We start from the raw sequence: 20,695 nt of genomic DNA, 5'->3' as shown, positions 1-20,695 counted from the left end.
AGTAGCAGGTGGGAAGCAAGGGATGTTAAGAAACCCTCATGATGAAAGTATGCTGGAGTTAGCAAGAAATCAAATTCTACTCAGACTGATGATGAGAAATGAGGCACAGGAATGTCACCATTTGATGGTACCCTTGTAGAAGAAATGTGGGAGTACGGATTGGACAGTAGCGTGTTAGGCAAGTTTGCATATTCAGACGCAAATATCGTAGGTAATCTTTAGTGACCCATCCGGTGGTTCTGTCTTCATTTCTGTCCACTCTGTACTCTTTTTTTAGTGAACTTAAGGAAACATCAGATTTACAAATGTCATGATGACGGGAAGAATGGTAAATAGGCTAGTCAACATTCCACTCTCCAAAGAAATTTGGACAGGCTAAAATCAGGACTGAAGTAAGGTGTTGTACTTGGGACTAAAAAGCCAGTTGTGTAACAATAGCATGCAAATGGAACATGTATTCCCTGGTGGATCAGACGGTAAAGAATCTGCCTGCAATGCAACAGACCCAGGTTTAATCTCTGGGTCAGGAAGATGCCCTGGAGAAGGGAATGGCAACCCACTCCAGTATTTTTGCCTGGAGAATTCCATGGATGGAGGAGCCTGGCAGGCTACAGTCCATGGGGTCGTTAAGAGTCAGACACGACTAAGCAACTAACACTTTCACTACTTTTTGTATCAAGTATAAAAGCAACTTAGGGATTTTAGGTTACTTTAATCTTAATGTGAGATGTTCTTAGGAAGTTATTAGTATTTTAAACTGCATTAATTAATGTCTTTATATGCTGGTTAAATCACAGCCTGAAGCAATTATATGAGGACCACACTTAGGGCTATATAAAATACTGTGTAAATTTGATGAGTCTGCTAATACATATTCAATTCTTTTCATGTTGCTGTACCATAGCCATTTTGCAGGTACTAGTCCATGAATTTTGTAAGCAGTTGTAGTATGTCTGGGTTTTCTTTGGGAAGAAATGTTTCTCTTCACTGGCAAGAGATGACCTTCTGCAAGGATGTTGACAAGGAGATGGTGATAATGACAAATGATGATTTTTAAAAGGGGTCGCCAAGCTGTAGCCCACTAACCAAATCCTGCTAACAACCTTTTTTGTGTGGCCACCGAGCTAAGAATATTTGTTTTGTTTTGCATTTTAAAGGATTGTAAAACAAAAAGCAAAGAATATGCCATGGAGACCTTATGTGACTTGCAAAGCCTCAAGTATTTGTACCTTTACGAAAAAATTCTGTCAACTCCTAAATGAAATATTGGACCAATGATTGAATAGATAACATTTTAAGATCTTTTGCATCAGGAGCCTTATGACTAGAAACAAATATTTCAGTACATAGAAATTATGTGATTGTATTACAAATTAACTAGGCTTATGTTCAGTTAGGGTTTAAAGCTATGTAGACAATTGTCATTATATCAGTTATTTAGGCAAAAGGAAGAAACTTATTTATCAATTTAAGTAAATTTAAAAGAAATTAGGATTAATCATAGTTAGCAGCTATAGCTTGCCAAATTTGAGCTAATTTTTTCTCCTTGAGCAGTGACTGTTAGATGGGAAAGTAGCCCCACAGCCTGCTAGGAAGAGACAGGCAGGAAAAAACTAAGTACTGAGTACTAAGTACTTACTAACTAGTACTAAGAAGTTATCATTGATAATCTATAAAGAAGAGAAACAGGGAAACTAATTAAATCTGTGAATCAAAAAGGTTGTGTGTAACTTTTTATAAATCCACTCTTTTATGCTTTATGTAAACCGCAGGCAAGCTTTTTAAAGGTGCTTTTGACAACAGAGCCTTGTTACTAAGGAAATAGCACCACCTACTGACACTGGTTTAAAATGACAAATTATGAGCCTTTGGAGAGGGTGGGAAGGGGAGAGAGCGGTGATTTCTCATTTTTCTTGTATTTTAGTAAATGGATGTGATTTTGGATTTATATTTTTGTTTCTGTGGTAATAGATATTTTAAAGGTTGATATAGCTTAGTTGAATGACTTTATTCTGACTCTTCTGCTTTTTCAATCACAGATTGTGTAATTAATGAAATATTTCATCTAGAGGTCATTTCTACTCTCACCTCTGCAATTTCTCTCCCAAAATTTCAGCTGTTTTTGTATCTGTAATTGAAGATGCTCCATTTTGTAACTAAATGAATTATTTTATTTATTTTTTCTTTCAGATGATTCTTTGGGATTGGGACTTAAAGCAGTGGTATAAACCTCACTATCAGGTAAATATAAGTGATATCACTAATCATTAATATCTGTAATCAAATTTTTGACATATAAATTAAAGTTACATTCAGAAGATTTCTATGCCATAAGGTTTTTCTTTAGCTGAATTAAAATAACCAAAACTTCATTTAGGTAGATTTTTAAAAAATAAATTTTAATTACAAGGGAAAAGAAAATGGTCAGCAACCAAACGTATATAGTTATTTTTTAAATGTTGCTGGTGCAATCTGGGCTTATCAATATTAATGATTAGGCTTTTTTCCCCCAATTCACTTCACTTAGAGATTTTTGGTCAGTGTACAGAAAATTGCACAGATGAATGAATTTTCACAGATTAAACTTCCATTGTTAACTAGTACCCATAACAAGAAACAGAACATTACCAGCATCCTACAAGCCTCACTTGTGTACCATTCTAGTCATTACGTATGTCTCCAAAGAAAATCCCTATCCATACTCCTAGAAATTAGTTTTATTTATGAAATGTATATATAGAGATAGATATACACATATGGGGTCATACAAAATGGACTTTTTAAAGATTTTTCATCACTTTATGTTGGTATCATTGAAACTGAAAATAGACGAGTAGGAGAATAAAGGAAAATCAAACATCAAGGAATAACTTTGTTAACTTTTGATATATATCTTTATAGATCTTTTCCTAGTTTTCCAGTGTACTGAAATGTATAGTTTATATAATTTTAGTGCAAAACTGGTAATATTATATTCCATATGCTATTTTGAAACCTGATGTTTTTTATACTAACAGATAAACATTCAGTTCAGTCAGTTCAGTCGCTCAGTCGTGTCTGACTCTTTGCGACCCCATAAACCGCAGCACGCCAGGCCTCCCTGTCCATCACCAACTCCCGGAGTCTACCCAAACTCATGTCCATCAAGTCAGTGATGCCATCCAGCCATCTCATCCTCTGTCGTCCCCTTCTCCTCCTGGCCCTAATCCTTCCCAGCATCAGGGTCTTTTCCAATGAGTCAACTCATTGCATGAGATGGCCAAAGTATTGGAGTTTCAGCTTCAACATCAGTCCTTCCAATGAACACCCAGGACTGATCTCCTTTAGGATGGACTGGTTGGATCTCCGTGCAGTCCAAGGGACTCTCAAGAATCTTCTCCAGCACCACAGTTCAAAATCATCCATTCTTCGGTGCTCAGCTTTCTTCACAGTCCAACTCTCACATCCGTACATGACTACTGGAAAAACCATAGCCTTGACTAGACGGACCTTTGTTGACAAAGTAATGTCTCTGCTTTTTAATATGCTATCTAGGTTGGTCATAACTTTCCTTCCAAGGAGTAAGTGTCTTTTAATTTCATGGCTGCAATCACCATCTGCAGTGATTTTGGAGCCCAAAAAAATAGTCTGACACTGTTTCCACTGTTTCCCCATCCATTTCCCATGAAGTGATGGGACCAGATGCCATGATCTTAGTTTTCTGAATGTTGAACTTTAAGCCAACTTTTTCACTCTCCTCTTTCACTTTCATCAAGAGGCTTTTTAGTTCTTCTTCACTTTCTTCCATAAGGGTGGTGTCATCTGCATATCAGGTTATTGATATTTCTCCCGGCAATCTTGATTCCAGCTTGTGCTTCTTCCAGCCCAGCGTTTCACATGATGTACTCTGCATATAAGTTAAATAAGGAGGGCGTACTCCTTTTCCTATTTGGAACCAGTCTGTTCTTCCATGTCCAGTTCTAACTGTTGCTTCCTGACTGCATACAGGTTTCTCAAGAGACAGGTCAGGTGGTCTGGTGTTCCCATCTCTTTCAGAATTTTCCACAGTTTATTGTGATCCACACAGTCAAAGGCTTTGGCATAGTCAATAAAGCAGAAATAGATGTTTTTCTGGAACTCTCTTGCTCTTTTGATGATCCAGCATATGTTGGCAATTTGATCTCTGGTTCCTCTGCCTTTTCTCAAACCGGCTTAAACATCCGGAAGTTCACGGTTCATGTATTGCTGAAGCCTGGCTTGGAGAATTTTGAGCATTACTTTACTAGTGTGTGAGATGAATGCAATTGTGCAGTAGTTTGAGCATTCTTTGGCATTGATTTTCTTTAGATTGGAATGAAAACTGACCTTTTCCAGTCCTGTGGCCACTGCTGAGTTTTCCAAATTTGCTGGCATATTGAGTGCAGCACTTTCACAGCATCATCTTTCAGGATTTGAAATAGCTCAACTGGAATTCCATCACCTCCACTAGCTTTGTTCATAGTGATGCTTTCTAAGGCCCACTTGACTTCACATTCCAGGATGTCTGGCTCTAGGTGAGTGATCACACCATCATGATTAACATTAATAAATATCAAATCCTTGTCATACGTGTGTACAGAAACATTAACTCTATTTATCACATCTATTTATTTAATGTTAGTTGTTCCAACATAAAATTTTGAAAAATGAACACCCCTTTGAATGGTTGAGTCTTATTTTTAAACAATTAATGGTATAACCACAATAGTCCATATTCTCTGATGTAACTGTTACAGTCAGGTGAAGTGAGGAAGGCCACATCTACCTGTTAAGTAAAAGGGACTGGGGTTCCTTGACGTAAATAGTGGCCTTTGCATCAGTCATGTCCACCAAGATTCTCAGTTTCCAATTAGGAGTATCTGTGTGCTGAGTCACTCAGTCGTGGGTGACTCTTTGCGACCCCATGGACCCCACCAGGCTCCTCTGTCCATGGAATTTTCCAGGCAAGAATACTGGAGTGGGTTGCCATTTCCTTCTCCAGGAAAAGAGTATCTAAATTATTGGTAAAATCTAAAGATAAGTAAGCAGTAAGTTCAAGCATGGGCTTGTAGTTCCACAGACTTTTATTTCTTCTACCCATCTTTTCCTTTCTAATAATCCTTTAAAGAAAAATTTGAAATGTAGAGGATTCCCTGCCAGTCTGGTGTTAGGACTTGGTGCTTTTACTGCCATGGTCTTGAATTTGATCCTTGGTCGAGGAATGAAAGATACGGGAGGTCACGCAGCATGGCCAAAAAAAGAAAAAATTTGAAGTGTAACACTCATGTATAAAATTGCACAAGTCACAACTGTACAACTTGATGAATTTTCTCAGAGTGAATATATACATGTGACCATTTTTCAGATGAATTCATCACCCCAAAAGCCCCCTCTGCTCCCTGCCTAGTCATCAGCTTCTCCAAGGTGTTATTTCAATACTGATTTCTGTCATCACAACTAGTCTTTTTCTGAATTGTAAGTAAATGGAATCACTCATATGTGTTTTCTATTTTACTTCTTTCAAAATTTATCTGTAAGATTAATTTGTTATTATGTGTAGTAGTAATTCACCCATTCTTATTCTAGTTAATGTTTTATTGAATGAATATACAATCAATTCATCCAGTCTATAGTAGACTGACATTTATTTTTCAGTTTTTGGTCCATTTCAAGTTATGCTGCTGGAATATTCTTGATGTCTTTTGTTGGATATTAGAGTACATTGCTGGGTCATAGGGTATGCATATATGTTCAGTTTTAGTAGGAAGCACCAGATAATTTTCCAAAGAGATTGTATCACTTTTACTCAGCCATCAGCAGTATATAGATGTTTCCAGTTGATCCACATCTTTGTCAGCACTTGGTAGTGTCTGTTTTAAATCATTCTGGTAGCTGTTGAAGAGTATCTTATTGTAGTTTTAATATTTGCATTTCATTGATGGCTTATCAAGTTGAGAATCTTTTTTCATGTTAATTTGCTACTCAGATATCCTCTGGTGAAGATCTTTTCCCAATATTTTCCCCAGCAATTATCCACCTTTTACTTAGTGATCAGTAGGACTTCTTTATGTATTTTGGACATGAATACTCCTTAAGAAATCTTCTCCCTGTCTGTGGCTTAACATGGTGTCTTATTGAAAACACTCTATTCATCAGTCATTTACTTTTATGTCAACTTATCATTTCCTTTTTATCTGGTGTTTTTTGTGTGTGTCCTACTTAAGAACACCTTGTCTACTCCCTGGGCTGTGTCTACCCTCTTCTGTTACTCCTAGCAGTTTTATTGTCTTTCTTTCCATCAGAAAGACATCTGTAATACATCTAGAATTGATATTTCTGTATTGTGGTTTATGTATCAAGACATTTTTTTCCCACATGGTTGATCCACTTCCAGTTGTTGAAAAAAAATATATCTTCTTTCCTTGCACTGTATTATCACCTTTGTCTTTTAAGTGACCAAATATAGATTTGTTTCAGGACTTTCTATTCTGTTTGTCAATTTGTCTCTCCTGAAACACTGGTACCAGACTTGTTATTTTAATTAGTGTAACTTTATAATAGTGTAAGTTCTCTAGCTTTGTTATTTCTCAAAACCATCTTGGCTACTCTCTAATAAACTTGAAAATTTTCATATACAAAAAAAATCCCAGGATTTCAATTGAGATTATTGACTCTATAGATCACTGTGAGGAGAATTTACATCTTTATAATACTGAGGTTTTCAATACATGAAAATGGTATATTCCTTCACTTACCTGAGTCATCTTTTATCTTAATAATGTTTTCAGTCCAGGTGTCATGCATCTATTTTGTTAGATTTGTTCTTAGATATTTAAAGTTGAAAAATGTAAAAGGTAGCAATTTTTAGAAATTCTATGTTTTTAACAGTCTGTGCTGCCCCATGGGAGTTTAATTGATTTTTATATATTGACCCATGTATCCAGTGTCCTTGCTTAATTTACTTATTAATTCTAGTAGCTTGTCTGAGGATCCTTTTAGAGCCTTTAGGGATATAATAATGTCATCAATAAATAAAGACAGACTTATTATTTCCAATCCTAGGAGATTTTTCTTGCATAACTGTGTGGTTTAGGATCTCTAATGCAGTGTTGAATAGAAGTGGTGCTAGTAGATAGCCTTGTCCTGTTCATGACCTCAGGGAGAAAATATTCAACATGCTCACCACCAGTGTTTAGTATAGGCACCCTTTATCAGATTCAGGAAGTTCTATTCTAATCCCAGTTCACTAAAAACATTTTTCTTCTAACTCAGAAATGGGTCTAGAATTCTATCAGATGCTTTTTCTGTGTCTATTGAGATGATCCCTGAATTTTCCCCCATTTTTTTCCATTAATGTGGTAAATTAATTATGGGCCTGTGTTGAACCATCCCTGGATTCCCAGGATAAAGCAAATTTGATCAAGAACTATTTTCTTTTTAAAAATATATATCACTGGATTTTATTTATTAATATTTTGAATTCATGCTTACATGCGAGTTGGCCTTATAATTATTGTTTTTATCATGTTTTTGGCATAAAGGTTATACTGGCCTCATAAAATAAGGTGGTAAATTCCCCCCACTTTTTTTCTGTTATCTAGAAGAGTCTGGTAAGATGGGTTTCATTTCTTCCTTTGGAAGAATACTTTGGTGAAGCTGTCTCAGTTTGGAGCTTTTCTTATGGACAAGTTTTAAATTATTAAGTTTCTTAAAGTTTTAGGACTATTCAGGCTTTCTGTCTTTTCTTGGTTCTTTGGTTCATGGTGTTCTTCTCAGAACTCTTTGGTTTTGTTCCCTCCAGCATTGAGACTGCTGATAGCTTTGTTTTACTTTCAAAATAGAAATCTTTTTGAGGATTTCTGTTTGGTTTCTCTGTCTTTTGGCCTCTGCTTACAAATTGGCAATTATCTCCAGGGGGAAGGCAGCTCCAAATTCAAGTTTGCATCTTTGTTCTCCCCTTCTCTCTGGGATCTTGCTTGGCATTTAAAGCTCTCTGTCTTTATGACCCTAAATTCCATATTTGGTCTCCCAGCCCCATGAGAGTATGGAAAGCTCTGTGCTGTTTCCTAGCCTCTTAAATGCTCTGCTTCTCATCTTCTCTGCCCTGTGTCAGTTATGAATCAGCAGCAAATTCCTTGAAAGAAGAAAGTAGCACATAATAGTGGGTTCAGTTCACTTCAGTCTTTTCTCTTAACTCTAGGTTCCTGGTGTTTCAAGCCCTGGCTACTAGACTGTGTTCTGATGCCCTGAAGTGGATACACTTCTGGTGTATTTTGGCTTTTCTGATCAGTTTATCTAGGCAGTAGAGTTGGTCTGATACAAACTAGTCCCTCCCAGCTGAAAAATTAGGCAAGCCTCTTAAGTCACTGTGAATGTATTTCCTCATCTATAAATTTTGAATAATACCAGTTCCTCCAGAGGGGTGATTAAAATAATAATATATGCCTGGTACATAGTAGCACAAAAATATAAGCTAATATATTAATTTAAATAATAATAAATACTAAGCATCTCTGAAATTATAGTGTAAGTTAGGAGTTAACAAGTTTTTTCCTATAAAGGGAGGGCCATACCGCAAATATTTCAGCATTTGCAGGGACACACAGCTACCCGCTACTCCCCCTCCTCCACTCCCACAATAACTGGTAAAATGTAGAATATATTCTTGACTCTGTGTACAAAAACAAGAGTTTGCCAAATATAACCCGATGGGAAATAAGAATTTAAGTTAAACTTTTAAAATTATAGCAAATACTTTGAATATTCAGTTAGATTTGAAATAAATCAGGTGATGTCAGTCTGTTGGTCACTATGCTGCGATCTCACCAAAAATAAAAACTAAAGTCCTAATTACGGACTTGAAAGACGCTACCCAATAAGGTCCCTTCCTTTACTCCCTTTTAGTTCTCTGCCTTCATCTACGCTTTCTTTTTTATTTACTCTGTCCCTGCTACGTTGGTCTCCTTGTTACTCCTCAAACTAGCCAGACAGGCTTCTGCCTCCGCATCTTTGCACATGCTAGTCTGTGTGCCTGGAATACTCTTGTCTCACACATTTGTCAGGTCTTATCATAAGTAGTGCATTCTTTTCAGTGCCCTCCATCACTTCTTCTTTCTTTTTCTTGCTTTATTTCTCTTTGACCTGCTCAAAATCTGTGACTTTCCATTGTCCATATTCCTTATCCTGGAATCTGATGTTCTCAAATATTGGTTCTAACATGCTTCTCCAACCTTATTTTGTGCTGCTCTTTTCTTTTTAAAATATATAACATATATATATATAAAATACATACATACACACACACACACACTCCCACACACACCTGTACATACATACACACACACACACCCACATACACCCACACATCTGTGATAGGGTATCTTACAACCGTCACCCAACAGAGAAAGGTAATGTAGACTTCCAGCCTGGCCACAGACTGTGATGCTGGTAGGCTCTTCCTTTCTTCAAAACTGAATGAGTCTTGCCAACAACACCAAGGGCAAATTGATCCAGAACTCCATTCATATTAAGTGGCCAGGTAAGTATGCTCATTCTCTACTAAGCATGAGACTCTCCTTCCCCAGCAAGGCAGGGGGTGGCCAGGTCTCCACAACACAGGTGCCTGGCCCAGAAAGTGCTGTTTGTCCTGTGTCCTGGAGACTCCCTTCCCTGACTTTGCAGCAGATAGCCCAACCTGGGGAGTTCCTCTGTCATGTCTGACTCTTTGTGACCCCATAGACTGTAGCTCGCCAGGCTCCTCTCTCCATGGAGTTAACCAGGCCAGAATACTGAAGTGGGTAGGCATGCCCTTCTTCAGGGGATCTTCCCAACCCAGGGATCAAATCAAACCCAGGTCTCCCACATTGCAACTCTTACCCCTAGGCACCAGCCCTGGTGGAACCAGAAGGAAATCAAGCAGACTAAAAATACCACTGTGAATGCCCTGCAAATTAAATTTCATTAGAACTACAGCCTAAAAAAGCAGTGTAGGACACAGTACTAAATCTAAACAGAAAGATCACCTCCTACTATAAAAGATTTAAATAGGACCCAGAGTCTTCTAGCACAGTTACCAAAATGTTGACAGGAATTTTGAAAACCACCTGTCATACCAAGAACCAGGAAACTCACAACTTGAGTGAGAAAAGACAATCAATATTTATTAACACCAAGATGAATCAGATTTGAAACTGACTAGGAATTTTAAAGTGGCCATCATAAAAATGTCTTAACAAGCAATTACAAATCATTTGAAACAAGTAAATGAAATAGAAAATCTCAGCAAAAAAGAAAAATAAAGAAGTTACCAAAAAAGGGGGAGGAAGATTATAGAGCTACAAAATGCAATAGTGGAAATTAAAGCAAAATGAACAGAATCTTAAGGACCTGGAGGACAATAACAAAAGATCCAGCATTCATAATCATCAGTGTCTGAGAAGGAGAAAGAGTGAGTTTGAAAAAAATATCTGAAGAAATAATGGCTGAAAACTTCCCAAATTTTGAAAAAGATGTCATTCTGCAAATTCAAGAAGCTGAGCAGGGACTTCCTTGATGGTCCAGTGGCTAAGACACTGCACTTCCAGTGCAGGGAGCCTAGGTTCAATCCCTGGTCAGAGAAGCAGGTCTGACACGCCATAACTAAGAGTTTGCATGCCGCAACCAAAGATACTGCATACTGAAATGAGGACCTGGTTAAAATATATATATATATATATTTTAAAAGCTGAGTGAATCTCAAATAGTATCAGTGTTCCCCCCCACCCCCAAAACAGATCTTCTCTAAGATATGTTACTTAAACTTTTGAAAATTAAAAGCAAAGAAAATAGATTGAAAGCAGCCAGAGAGAAATGACACACTGCCTATAAAGGAACACCCAAGTCAAATGACAACAGATTTCTTAGTTGAGTGTGGGAAAACAGATACCGTTATATACAATTTGTAGAAATATAGGTTTGACCAACATATGTAAGGGTAGTTTTATAGTGATTTTAACATGTTCATTTACTTTGCTTCAGTAGTTCAAGTTATGGGAAGCTACCTATCAGAAATATGCTTAATTATCTAGTGATATCAAGAGAGGTGTTCGCTTATAGGCTTAAAATAGCTGAGCTATGGCCCAATAATGGGGAATGTTTTAAAATAAAAACTAATACAAAATAATACTTAAGAAGAAAAAAGAGATTTCCTCAAAGAGCAAATACATTATTAAGCTAATTATTGGTCTAACTTTCATAACACTTCTCAATTTAAAAATGTGATGAGGATACTTAACAGTGAACTCAACAGATACTTTGAATAGTTATAAACTATAAACTATAAACACACCCAAACGTAAATTCAACGTACAATAAAACAACGAAAGTAACATTTAATTCACTGTTCTGATCACCAGTGCACTGATTTCTGTGGGTAATTGAATTGAACATAATACATATGTATTTGTTTTCATATGTTGTTATCATATGCATTTGTCAATGAAACATTTATTTTTAATTTAAAAAAATGTATTTTCTGTCTATTCTTCAGGACCCAGCCTCATTTTATTCCTTCCATATTAACCAGTTCAGTTTATCACTATTTCCTTTGTACTCTGATACCACACGAGATATGCTAATGAATAATGTAGAAAAAAAATTAAAGTTCACAATATCTGTTATATACTTCAGCATCAAAATTTTAAGGTTAGAATCATACCGTTTATATCATTTTAAGCTATGTCCAAATAAGTGAAAATTAATATTTAATAAGATTCAGTTACTTAAGCTATTGTTAGATGGACTTTGATTTAAAGTTAAGTTTTTTTTAAATTTTGTGTCTAACAAATATGTAATTTTATGTCTTTTTTTTTCTCTCTAGATTTCTGGAGGTGGAAGTGGAGTTGATCTTTCAGTGCTAAATGAGGCTCGCAATATGGTGTCAGATCTTCTGGTTGACCCCACCCTTCCGCCGCAAGTCATTGCTTCCCTACGCAGTATCAGTAGCTTGATGGGTGCTTTCTCAGGCTCCCGTAGGCCAAAGATTAATCCCCTCACACCATTTCCTGGATTTTATCCCTGCTCTGAGATAGAGGACCCCGCTGAGAAAGGAGATCGAAAACTTCACAAGGTCAAAATACAGTAATCAGCCAGCCCTATTTATCATGTTTAATAATGTTTTCGAATTAAAACTGCTCCTTTAAATCTTAGATAAAATAGAATTTCTTTTTAAAGGTCTTGGTTCCTTTATAGTACATTGAGTTGCTTGGGACTTCAGAGGTAGTTATAATTTAAAATAGTTCAGTATGAAGCAAGTATTCAGTTTTCATTCTGAACAATATTACTGTAATTAGCAGTTATAACTTCATCAGTAACAACAATTTTTTATTATCTTTAAGAAGCAGAGAACAGAAGGAAAATTTATTTTCAGGCTGTACAGCAAACTAGTAGTCAAATTGTGTCATTAATCTATTTTATTCTTTGGAAACCAGGAATTCTTTTTGGACCAATAAAAAATGATCATTATAACAGTCATCTTATGAAATTCCATAGCATTATTTTAAACTGATTTTCACATTTTTTGGAACTCGCTCTACCTACCCACTGGAGATTACTGTAGCCCAATAGACATTGATTTTTCCATCGGTAGATATGGGATTGATTTCTCTTTAAGTATCATTGACTCAAAATATGATTTCCTTTAGAAAATAATTAAATAGGTATACATTATGCCTGTTCAGAGTGCTTTTAATTCTTTTATTTGACTATCAATAGTCAAATTGATACCTTTACCTGTAGTTAATATCATAAAACTTTAAAAATAGAAATATTTTAGAGATTATTTTAACTACTTTGTCCTACTGGTTAAAGAAACTAAGAGAAGATGAAATTCAAATCAGTTAGTTTTCATTGTAATAGTGTATACAGAGTTTAGAAAAAGTTAAATATAGTTTTTGGAGACTGTGATCATCAATTCATTTTGTTAATTCTCAGCATTGTTGTATAGAAACGTTGAAAAATTAAGTAAGCCTGATTAGGGCAAAATTTTGGTAATTAATGATCACAAATCTGGATCATAAGTAGTTGTGATGCTTATATTTTTAAAGTGTATAGAATAGCAGCTGCATTACACAAAACCCAATGGTAGTTACACACATTTTTTAAAGCACTCTACCCGTGAGAAAGAGCTTAATCACAGCATCAAATAGGGATAACAATAAATTCATCAATAAAATAATACATTTTGAGTTATTAATGGTTTTCATTTGGTATGTTGCTCTTCCTTTATATTTTCCATTGGCATTTGAGGTTTCAAATAGTAATTTTAAAAAGTAATAATTCTTAAAACTGTTAAGTCATAAAAATCGCACTGAGGGAGTTTACTGGCAGCCTCCTGGTTAGAATTCCAGGCTTTCACTACTGTGGCCTGGGTTCAGTCCCTGGTTGGAGAACTGAGATCCTGCAAGCCATGTAGCCAGGCAAAGAAATTTTAAAAAATCACATTGATATCAGTATTCTGTTTGTTACTATTTTACTGTGTAGAAAAGTGTACTGGTACATTTTAGAAACATTTTAAACAGGATGCCTAATTGCCTCATTTCCTGAACATTCTAGGTAATCAGGCTTTATTTGAGTACTCCAATTTACTGAAAGGAATAAGTCATAGAAGAACCAGGAAGTAACCCTTATTTCTTTTCTTTGTGTTCTTTTAACTTCTGACTTAAATTTCATATCTAATTTATCTCTGCTTTGGAAAAGAATATAAAAAGCTTGGTGTTACTTAAAAGAACAAAAGCATTTATAAAAAAGTAAAGAAAAGGGACTTAGAAGAAATCATTTAAAGTAAATGTCTTATATGCATGATAAGAACTAAGAAAGATTATATGGACCTAAATTATAGTCAGAAAGGATGTTACATAAACAGCTTTTTCAATGTAAATGTAACTAACATCGAATCTTTATAAAATCAACTTCCTTGGGAAAACTTAAATATGAGACATATTTATCTCTGAGATGGTTTCATGTCTTCTCATAGGGGAAATTCATAAGCAGAAACTGTTTTATGTCAGTTTCACTCAAACACCTATTGAGAGTGGTCAAAAATGGAATATTCTGGGTTAACATTTGGATTAACTGAGAATATTTTCAAAAATTAGGATAAATATTCTTAATGTGAAAGGTGATCTGAATTTAATGCAGTCATTAATTCAGAAACTCAGAACTCTGCAGTTTAGCCTCTATGTACATTAGCATTGTACTTAAAATATAAAAGCTTTAGGAAATAGGGCTCATCCCCGATCCTAAGCTTGGCCTCTATAAGTCATTTTTTCAGGGTAAATCTACTTTTAGAATTGTCAGTTGCTTATTTCTCATAAAACTAGGAACAAGATGTACAAAAGAAAAAAATTTTGGTTAAACTGTCGGTAATTCAGAAACCAATTTTTAAATAGGAGGAAGGTAAATAAAAGAGCAGTATAGAATGTGATGTTTGGAGTAAAACATATTTGTTCTGCTTCTCCTATACATGCTGAAAATGAACAGTTGATCCTTGAATGACATGGGTTTGAACTGTGTGGGCCCGCTTATGTGCAGTATCTTTTTCAGTAGTAAATACTACAGTTCTACACCATCTGTGGTTGGTGGAATCCATGGACGTAGAATCTCAGATATGGAAGAAGAACACGTAGGGAGGGCCCGCTGTAAATGACACCTGGATATTCAACTGCATGAAGGATATTGGTGCCCCTAACTCCCAAGTTGTTCAAGGATTAGTTGTACTTTGTACTGATATTTTCATGTGCCATCTTTAGCATCACATTTACAGCATGTTAAAGGGTAACAATTTTAACCACTGTTAAATTATTCAACAGGGGCCAAACAGTAGGAATAGTTTACCAACCTCACATCTGAGGAGGAGCTCGGGAACCTCAGGTCTGCCACCTATCGACCAGACTTCTCCAAGGTGGGAACGCAATAATGGCAAACGGCCTCACCAGGAATTTGGCATTTTAAGGTAAAATCTCCAGAGCGTTTTCAAGAAGCCTGAATCTCTTACAGCCACTTTGTTTCAGTGAATGAAGTGTGAAATAATTCTGAAAGCCTAAAGGAACCCTGAAAGAGTTTTAGGTATAGGACAGGATGGTTTGTAACGTGGCCTGGTAGAGAAACTGATCCTTAAAAAGAAGGTAATCTGCTGTCTCCACCCGAAATAGGCGAGTTGGCTAAAAAGCATGCTGGAGCCCTAAGAACATGAACCAGGGCAGCAGGGTAAGAAAACGAGAATCAATTTTGGATGTGAGATTGGGAAGGCCACGTTAGAGGTGGCCGTATTAGGGGCGGTCATCAGTCCACTGCTGAATTTTCATGTTGGCCAATAGTTTCTGACTTGTGAAAGCAGGAGCACCCCCAAGGTTCACCCCAGATGCTGCCTCAGACATGAGGTATAGGTAGCAGGACACTTTCAAGCCCTGTTCCTACTGGGGAACTAAAACTACTAGTACATTCTATATCCTGTTGAGGATTTACCTGGAACTAAGCAGTGCATATCCTGCAAAGGAAGTGCATCGGTAACTCAGCCAGGTGAGGCTGGGAGATGGCAGGACCCGAGATCTTCTGAATGTAGGCATGTCCATTTACTCTGAAAACAAAGGATTCAGTACTTTGCCTTTTAATGGCCAGGACAGATATTTATCTCCTGTGTAAGTTATAGGCTTCTATGTAGTCAATTATATAAACATAGTTAATAAAATTGGAATCAATGTAAATTTCCTGTTAAACCACTCTGTTAGGACCGAGCATGTTGTTGGTCTTGAATAACTTGATCTGTGTAGTTACACATTTCAAACAGTAGGTGGCAGTGTTGGATCAGAGCTATTTCTGTTCGACTTTGTATTAACATTTTATATATGAAATATGATCAGATAATTGTAATTTTCCAGATTATTCTGTGATTTATTAATTTGAATCTTCTACCATACGCTCAACTAAATGAAACTCCATTTTTGTAAAAGAAAAACTGAGTGAAATGATATATAAAACAAGAATGGATTCAAGTGTGAAGAGAACATTACAGGAAAATGAGCTTTGGTCCAAAGCTTGCCCAGAGCTTAAACATGATAATGGTTTTTGTTGCTGTTGTTTGGTTTGTTTTTTTTTATACCGGAAGCAGGATATGACGAAATAAATGACGTTAGGAACTGAAAATACGACAGGTATTTCTTAACCCTGGGAGACATCATCTTGAGAATATTTTTGAGTTTAAGAAAGTATGATGAAAATGATTCTGTTTTTCATCTTTCCATCACACTGACGTAACAGCAACGCTTTTAAAATTAAAGAAATGTCTGAAACATTGAGTTAAGGTTATTTTTATCCTACTGCCTCCACATGATTGATAATAAAATAGAAACATGGTCCAAGTACAACTAATTTTTATATGAACATATCTCAGAATTAAAGGTAAATGCAGGCAGATTCAATATATTTACTTAATATTCATTAGAACAAAATTATTATGCCTCATAAAAGATTTAGAACTTTAAAGGATAAAGTAATTGGTGGTATTATGAAACATCTCCTTTAAAGAGGCGAGATTAGAAGGAATTTTTCTAGTGTGCAGAAGCTGGAGCTGCTATGTAATGAATTTCTAAGTGCACTTTGAACATAGGGTAGAGGAATATGTGAAGCATTTACAATCCTCTTCCTTTTGAAATTCAAGTCTCTGGATCGGTGCTGTCCAGGAGAAATGTCTGTGATGATGGGAATGTTTTATAGCTGTGCGTCCAGTTTGGTTGTTGCTAGGAACATGTGTCTATTGATCACTTGAATTGTGTCTATAATGACTGGAACTTAAAGTTGATTTGACTTTAATTAGTTAAAATACAAAGAGCCATACTCAGCTATCATACAGACCTAAATGGCAACCATATTAGATAGCATAGCTGTAGATCTTTAATGTATGGTGACATTTTCTTTGGGAACCTTCAGGTTTTAGAAGCACAGAACTAACAGGCTTGTGACTGAACTCATGAGGCATTCGTTTCGAATTTATTAGAGTACTCCAGAATGGAGAGCATATTTCCTAGTTTTGTTATGAACGCAGCTCTAGATTCTGATCATAAGCTTCTCTATGATTTTAAATGACCCTGGCCATGATTTCAACATGATGTAAATATTGAACCTTTTGCTCCCTGAAACTATGTCTGAAACCTAATTTCTCATCTTTCCAGCTGCTTTTCCCTTTGTTACTATTATTCTGTCCTCATTTCCTGGCATGGTGCTGGCTGTAATCCTCTCGTTTTGTGGTTGCTTACAAAACTGATTTACCTAGAAAACCTTGGTGTTGTCTTTACATCCTGTTACCTTACTCTACAGATAACAGCTATCACGTCTAATCTCCAAAGCTCTTTACCTCTCTGTTCCCTTTTTCCTTTATCACTTTGCCTACATTATTTCATGCTTTCATTATTGCTTATGTGGGCTGTTGAATTATCCTTGCCATTTCTAATATTCTTCACTACCCAATCCATCTTCTACCTTCCACGAGAAATTGTCCTTAAACAAAATTTTGATTATATTGTTTTTTCTAATCATTAAGTTTTTGAACCTTTATCAGCGTCTGTAGAATAGTGCCCCAATTCCTAGCCTGAGATTTGAAATTCTGTTAATCCCTCATGACAAAGCTACACCCTTACTTAGAAAAATTAAACAGAGATAGATGAGCAGTCTCGCAAAGAGGAGTAGAAAAATGGTTTGGAGAGCTCTCGGCATGAAAATAACAGGCACGTAAGTTGTGTTAGATTCTTCCTTAAAGAAGACACTTCCTTGAAGTTTTCTCATAAAACTTTTTTTGTTTCACCCCCTTTGGAAATTAAGCTGAATTATACTTTTTATCTGCCTTATTTGTGTAAAGTGTAATACAGGACTTAATTTTGCTTTTTTAATGCTTTGCCTGGAGAAAAAAAATGAAGTATTATAAACTTTGTGATAGATATACTAGGAAAAACGTAAGAAGAGGTAGTTCTGGTTGAACAGCCGCTATGTTACCTACTCTTCTTACCACTGTTCATCTCTTAGAGGACTTGAGATGTGAAGAAGGCCATTACTTTTTAACACCAGAATACCTCTCCAGTATAACTTTCATTTATCCGAAACTCCAGTCAAGTTAAATTGTTTGATATTCTGTTTGTGCACATGTGTGCCCCTCTACCTAGAATAGACCTCTCACCCTTACTTCTGTACGTCCTTAAAGACTGGACTCAGATGTCACGGCTAAAGAATAACACTCTGACACCCCATCCTTTGTTCTCTAAGGAAAAGTAATCTGTTTCGCCTCTGAATCTCCTTAACACCTTTTCTTTGCTCTTTCATGGAAATTTTCATTTCCTACCTGTTTTAGACATTACGACCCTTCTGAGACCTGCTGGACTACCATCAAGAGTTTGGGATTACATTAAAGCAGGTCTTTGAAGATAAACAGCTGCTTAACAAATATCCTGCAGGAGTATGCTATCCACATGACACTGGATACTGCTTTCTGCTTCGGTTTCAGACCTAGGATGAAGTTTTGGTGGTCAGGAAATTCCAGGACGGGTTGAATTAATGTTTTGGGGGGTTAGCTGACAGTTGAATTATCCAGGCACAGCATTAGTATCTAGAGTTGAAAGCTTGGCTGAACTGCTGTCCACGGACTGCTGGGACCGAGACCCTCCCTGTGGACAGACGGTACAAATTCAGAGCTCACAGCTCGTTTCCTTTGAACAGATTTTCCCTGGGGAAACACAGGCAAATCCGTACCAAAACTTTGAGGGCTATCAGCTGTAGGTACTCCCACACCAAAGAGGCTTGCCTTTAACCTATTCTGATTCATCATTCATCGCGGTAAGTGCTCTTTAATTAAACCTAATAACGTTGCCTGGCAATAGTATGTCCCCTAAATAATGTACTTGGGAACCAGCTTCTCAATTATGTGTCTCATAATTTATTAGCGAATTATACCAAAGCCTGGGCCCTATTTGAACTGCAGAGATTCAAGACAGCTAACTGGTGTCATCCAACTCAGTTCTTAAGATAATGATTCTGCAAAATCTGGACATTGTACAGCCAACAAGTTTTTACAGCTACTTAGAAAATAATAATCATACATGAAGTGATATAAACCTTGTCAAGGTAATTTTCATTGATTGTCTTAGAAATCAGCTGTTAACATATGGCTTAACTCTATGACCATAAAATTTGACATCTCTTGCGATGCAATTCTGACTTTAATCATCTTCCTGCCAACTATTAATAATCACTGGGACTCTGAGCCTATCTTGCCCTCTATTTTCTTCAGTATTGTTTTATATAATCTCATTACGGTAAATATTTATCTGGTTCTAGGCAAAGAATTAATGGGATGATTCTGGAACTGAGCTGAAACCTGTAATTTGACCTATACTTCTCAATTCTAAACAACTAACCATTTTAATTACTAGAAGACACCACTCCCTGCAGGTCCCCCTCCACCGCCCCCCGCCGCCCCCTTTCAGGTAGAAAACTAGGGAGTGTGCTTCAGGGCTCTTCTCTGAAGGAGAAAAACCTGTCTTTGTTTTGAATATTAATAAGGAAGTAGGTGTTGGTAGAGTACACAGATATTGTTCTATTTGAATATTGCCCTGGGTGGCATTGCTACTCTTCTTTCCCCAGCTCTCCCACTCCTTTTGAAGGCAATGAATATTCAGATACAAAGAATGATTGCACACTGGTAGGGAGATGAGTTTATTGAGTGTTATTATGTACATATTGTCTCTTTTTTAAACATTGCCAACAAATTATTATTACTATTAGCTTGAGCAAAAAAATTACAGAATCTAGAGGCTAGATGTTATCTTAGAAGTTCTTTATTCTAAACCTCTAATTTTACAGATGGAGAAACACACAAAGATACCATCAGAATTGTCTTGTGCAAAGAGCATACACTTCAGAGTCAGAAAAATTTAAGAGTCAGAGAAATTTGAAGTTGAATTTTATCTCTGCCACTGTGAATTTTAGCTTAACACAATACCAAGCCTCTCAAAGCCTCAGTTTTCTTATCTAATAACAGAGTTGTTCAGATGACTAAAAGAGATGAAGTGTGCAAATTACCTAAAATAATGGATGATACATAATATTCAAAACAGTGCCATTATTTTTATAGAAAATTTTTCTGTTGATAAACTGGTTGCCAACTGTTTTTACATGTCTTCTGTTTGTTATCTAGAATTTTTTTCTCTCATAAGATTATAAGACGAACTAGATTTCGAGAAAAAGGCCCAAAGGAAGCCTCAAAGCAGGAGTGAGCGAAAGAGTCCATTCACTCAGAACTGGAGAGAGAAAAGATCTGTTCTCTTGAAGAGTGAGAATAGCAGCCCAGAGACAGCAGGATCATTCATTCATGCAGTAATGTCTCCTGAACACCTTTACGAGGCACTGACTGTGCTGTATCCGCAATTGAATGAAGAGGTGTATCTTATGGCCCCTGAAAGGAATTCATAAGTTAGTGAGGCATAAGAATCTGTGAACACTGAAACTGTAATATGGTATAGATATATACTATAAAGAGACATGGACAAAAACCTCTAAGGTCACAGAAAAATAGATCTTCCTTGAGTAAGGGGGTATGGGAGTACACAAAGGATGGAGTTGGAGGGAGGGGGAAGCTTACTGAGAACTCAGCTTATAATAACAAAACATTAAGTGAAAA

At 36.4% G+C, this 20,695-nt stretch overlaps 2 protein-coding genes across 4 annotated transcripts in view; one reads left to right on the top strand and one right to left on the bottom strand.

Annotated features, from left to right (window-relative positions):
• The window catches only part of PDE3B (phosphodiesterase 3B), a 164,430-nt gene that overhangs the window by 99,030 nt on the left and 44,705 nt on the right, over positions 1-20,695 (top strand). For all 3 annotated transcript variants that reach the window (XM_081545044.1, XM_081545043.1, XM_081545042.1), the window contains exons 2-4: positions 2,191-2,241; positions 11,855-12,103; positions 14,844-14,986. In XM_081545044.1, the coding sequence (XP_081401170.1) occupies positions 2,191-2,241; positions 11,855-12,103; positions 14,844-14,986 (443 nt within the window). The remainder of the gene's footprint in view (positions 1-2,190; positions 2,242-11,854; positions 12,104-14,843; positions 14,987-20,695) is intronic.
• Positions 19,708-20,695, bottom strand: part of CYP2R1 (cytochrome P450 family 2 subfamily R member 1) — a 90,193-nt gene continuing 89,205 nt past the window's right edge. The window contains exon 6 of the mRNA XM_081545045.1: positions 19,708-20,470. Within this exon, the coding sequence (XP_081401171.1) occupies positions 20,377-20,470 (94 nt within the window). The 3' untranslated portion in view covers positions 19,708-20,376. The remainder of the gene's footprint in view (positions 20,471-20,695) is intronic.

Source organism: Giraffa tippelskirchi, chromosome 11 (genome assembly GCF_054371585.1).
Source record: "Giraffa tippelskirchi isolate mGirTip1 chromosome 11, T2T-mGirTip1v1.2.pri, whole genome shotgun sequence".
NCBI lineage: Eukaryota > Metazoa > Chordata > Mammalia > Artiodactyla > Giraffidae > Giraffa > Giraffa tippelskirchi.
The sequence above is the reverse complement of the archived record's forward strand: the minus strand, read 5'-3'. Positions and strand labels throughout refer to the sequence as shown.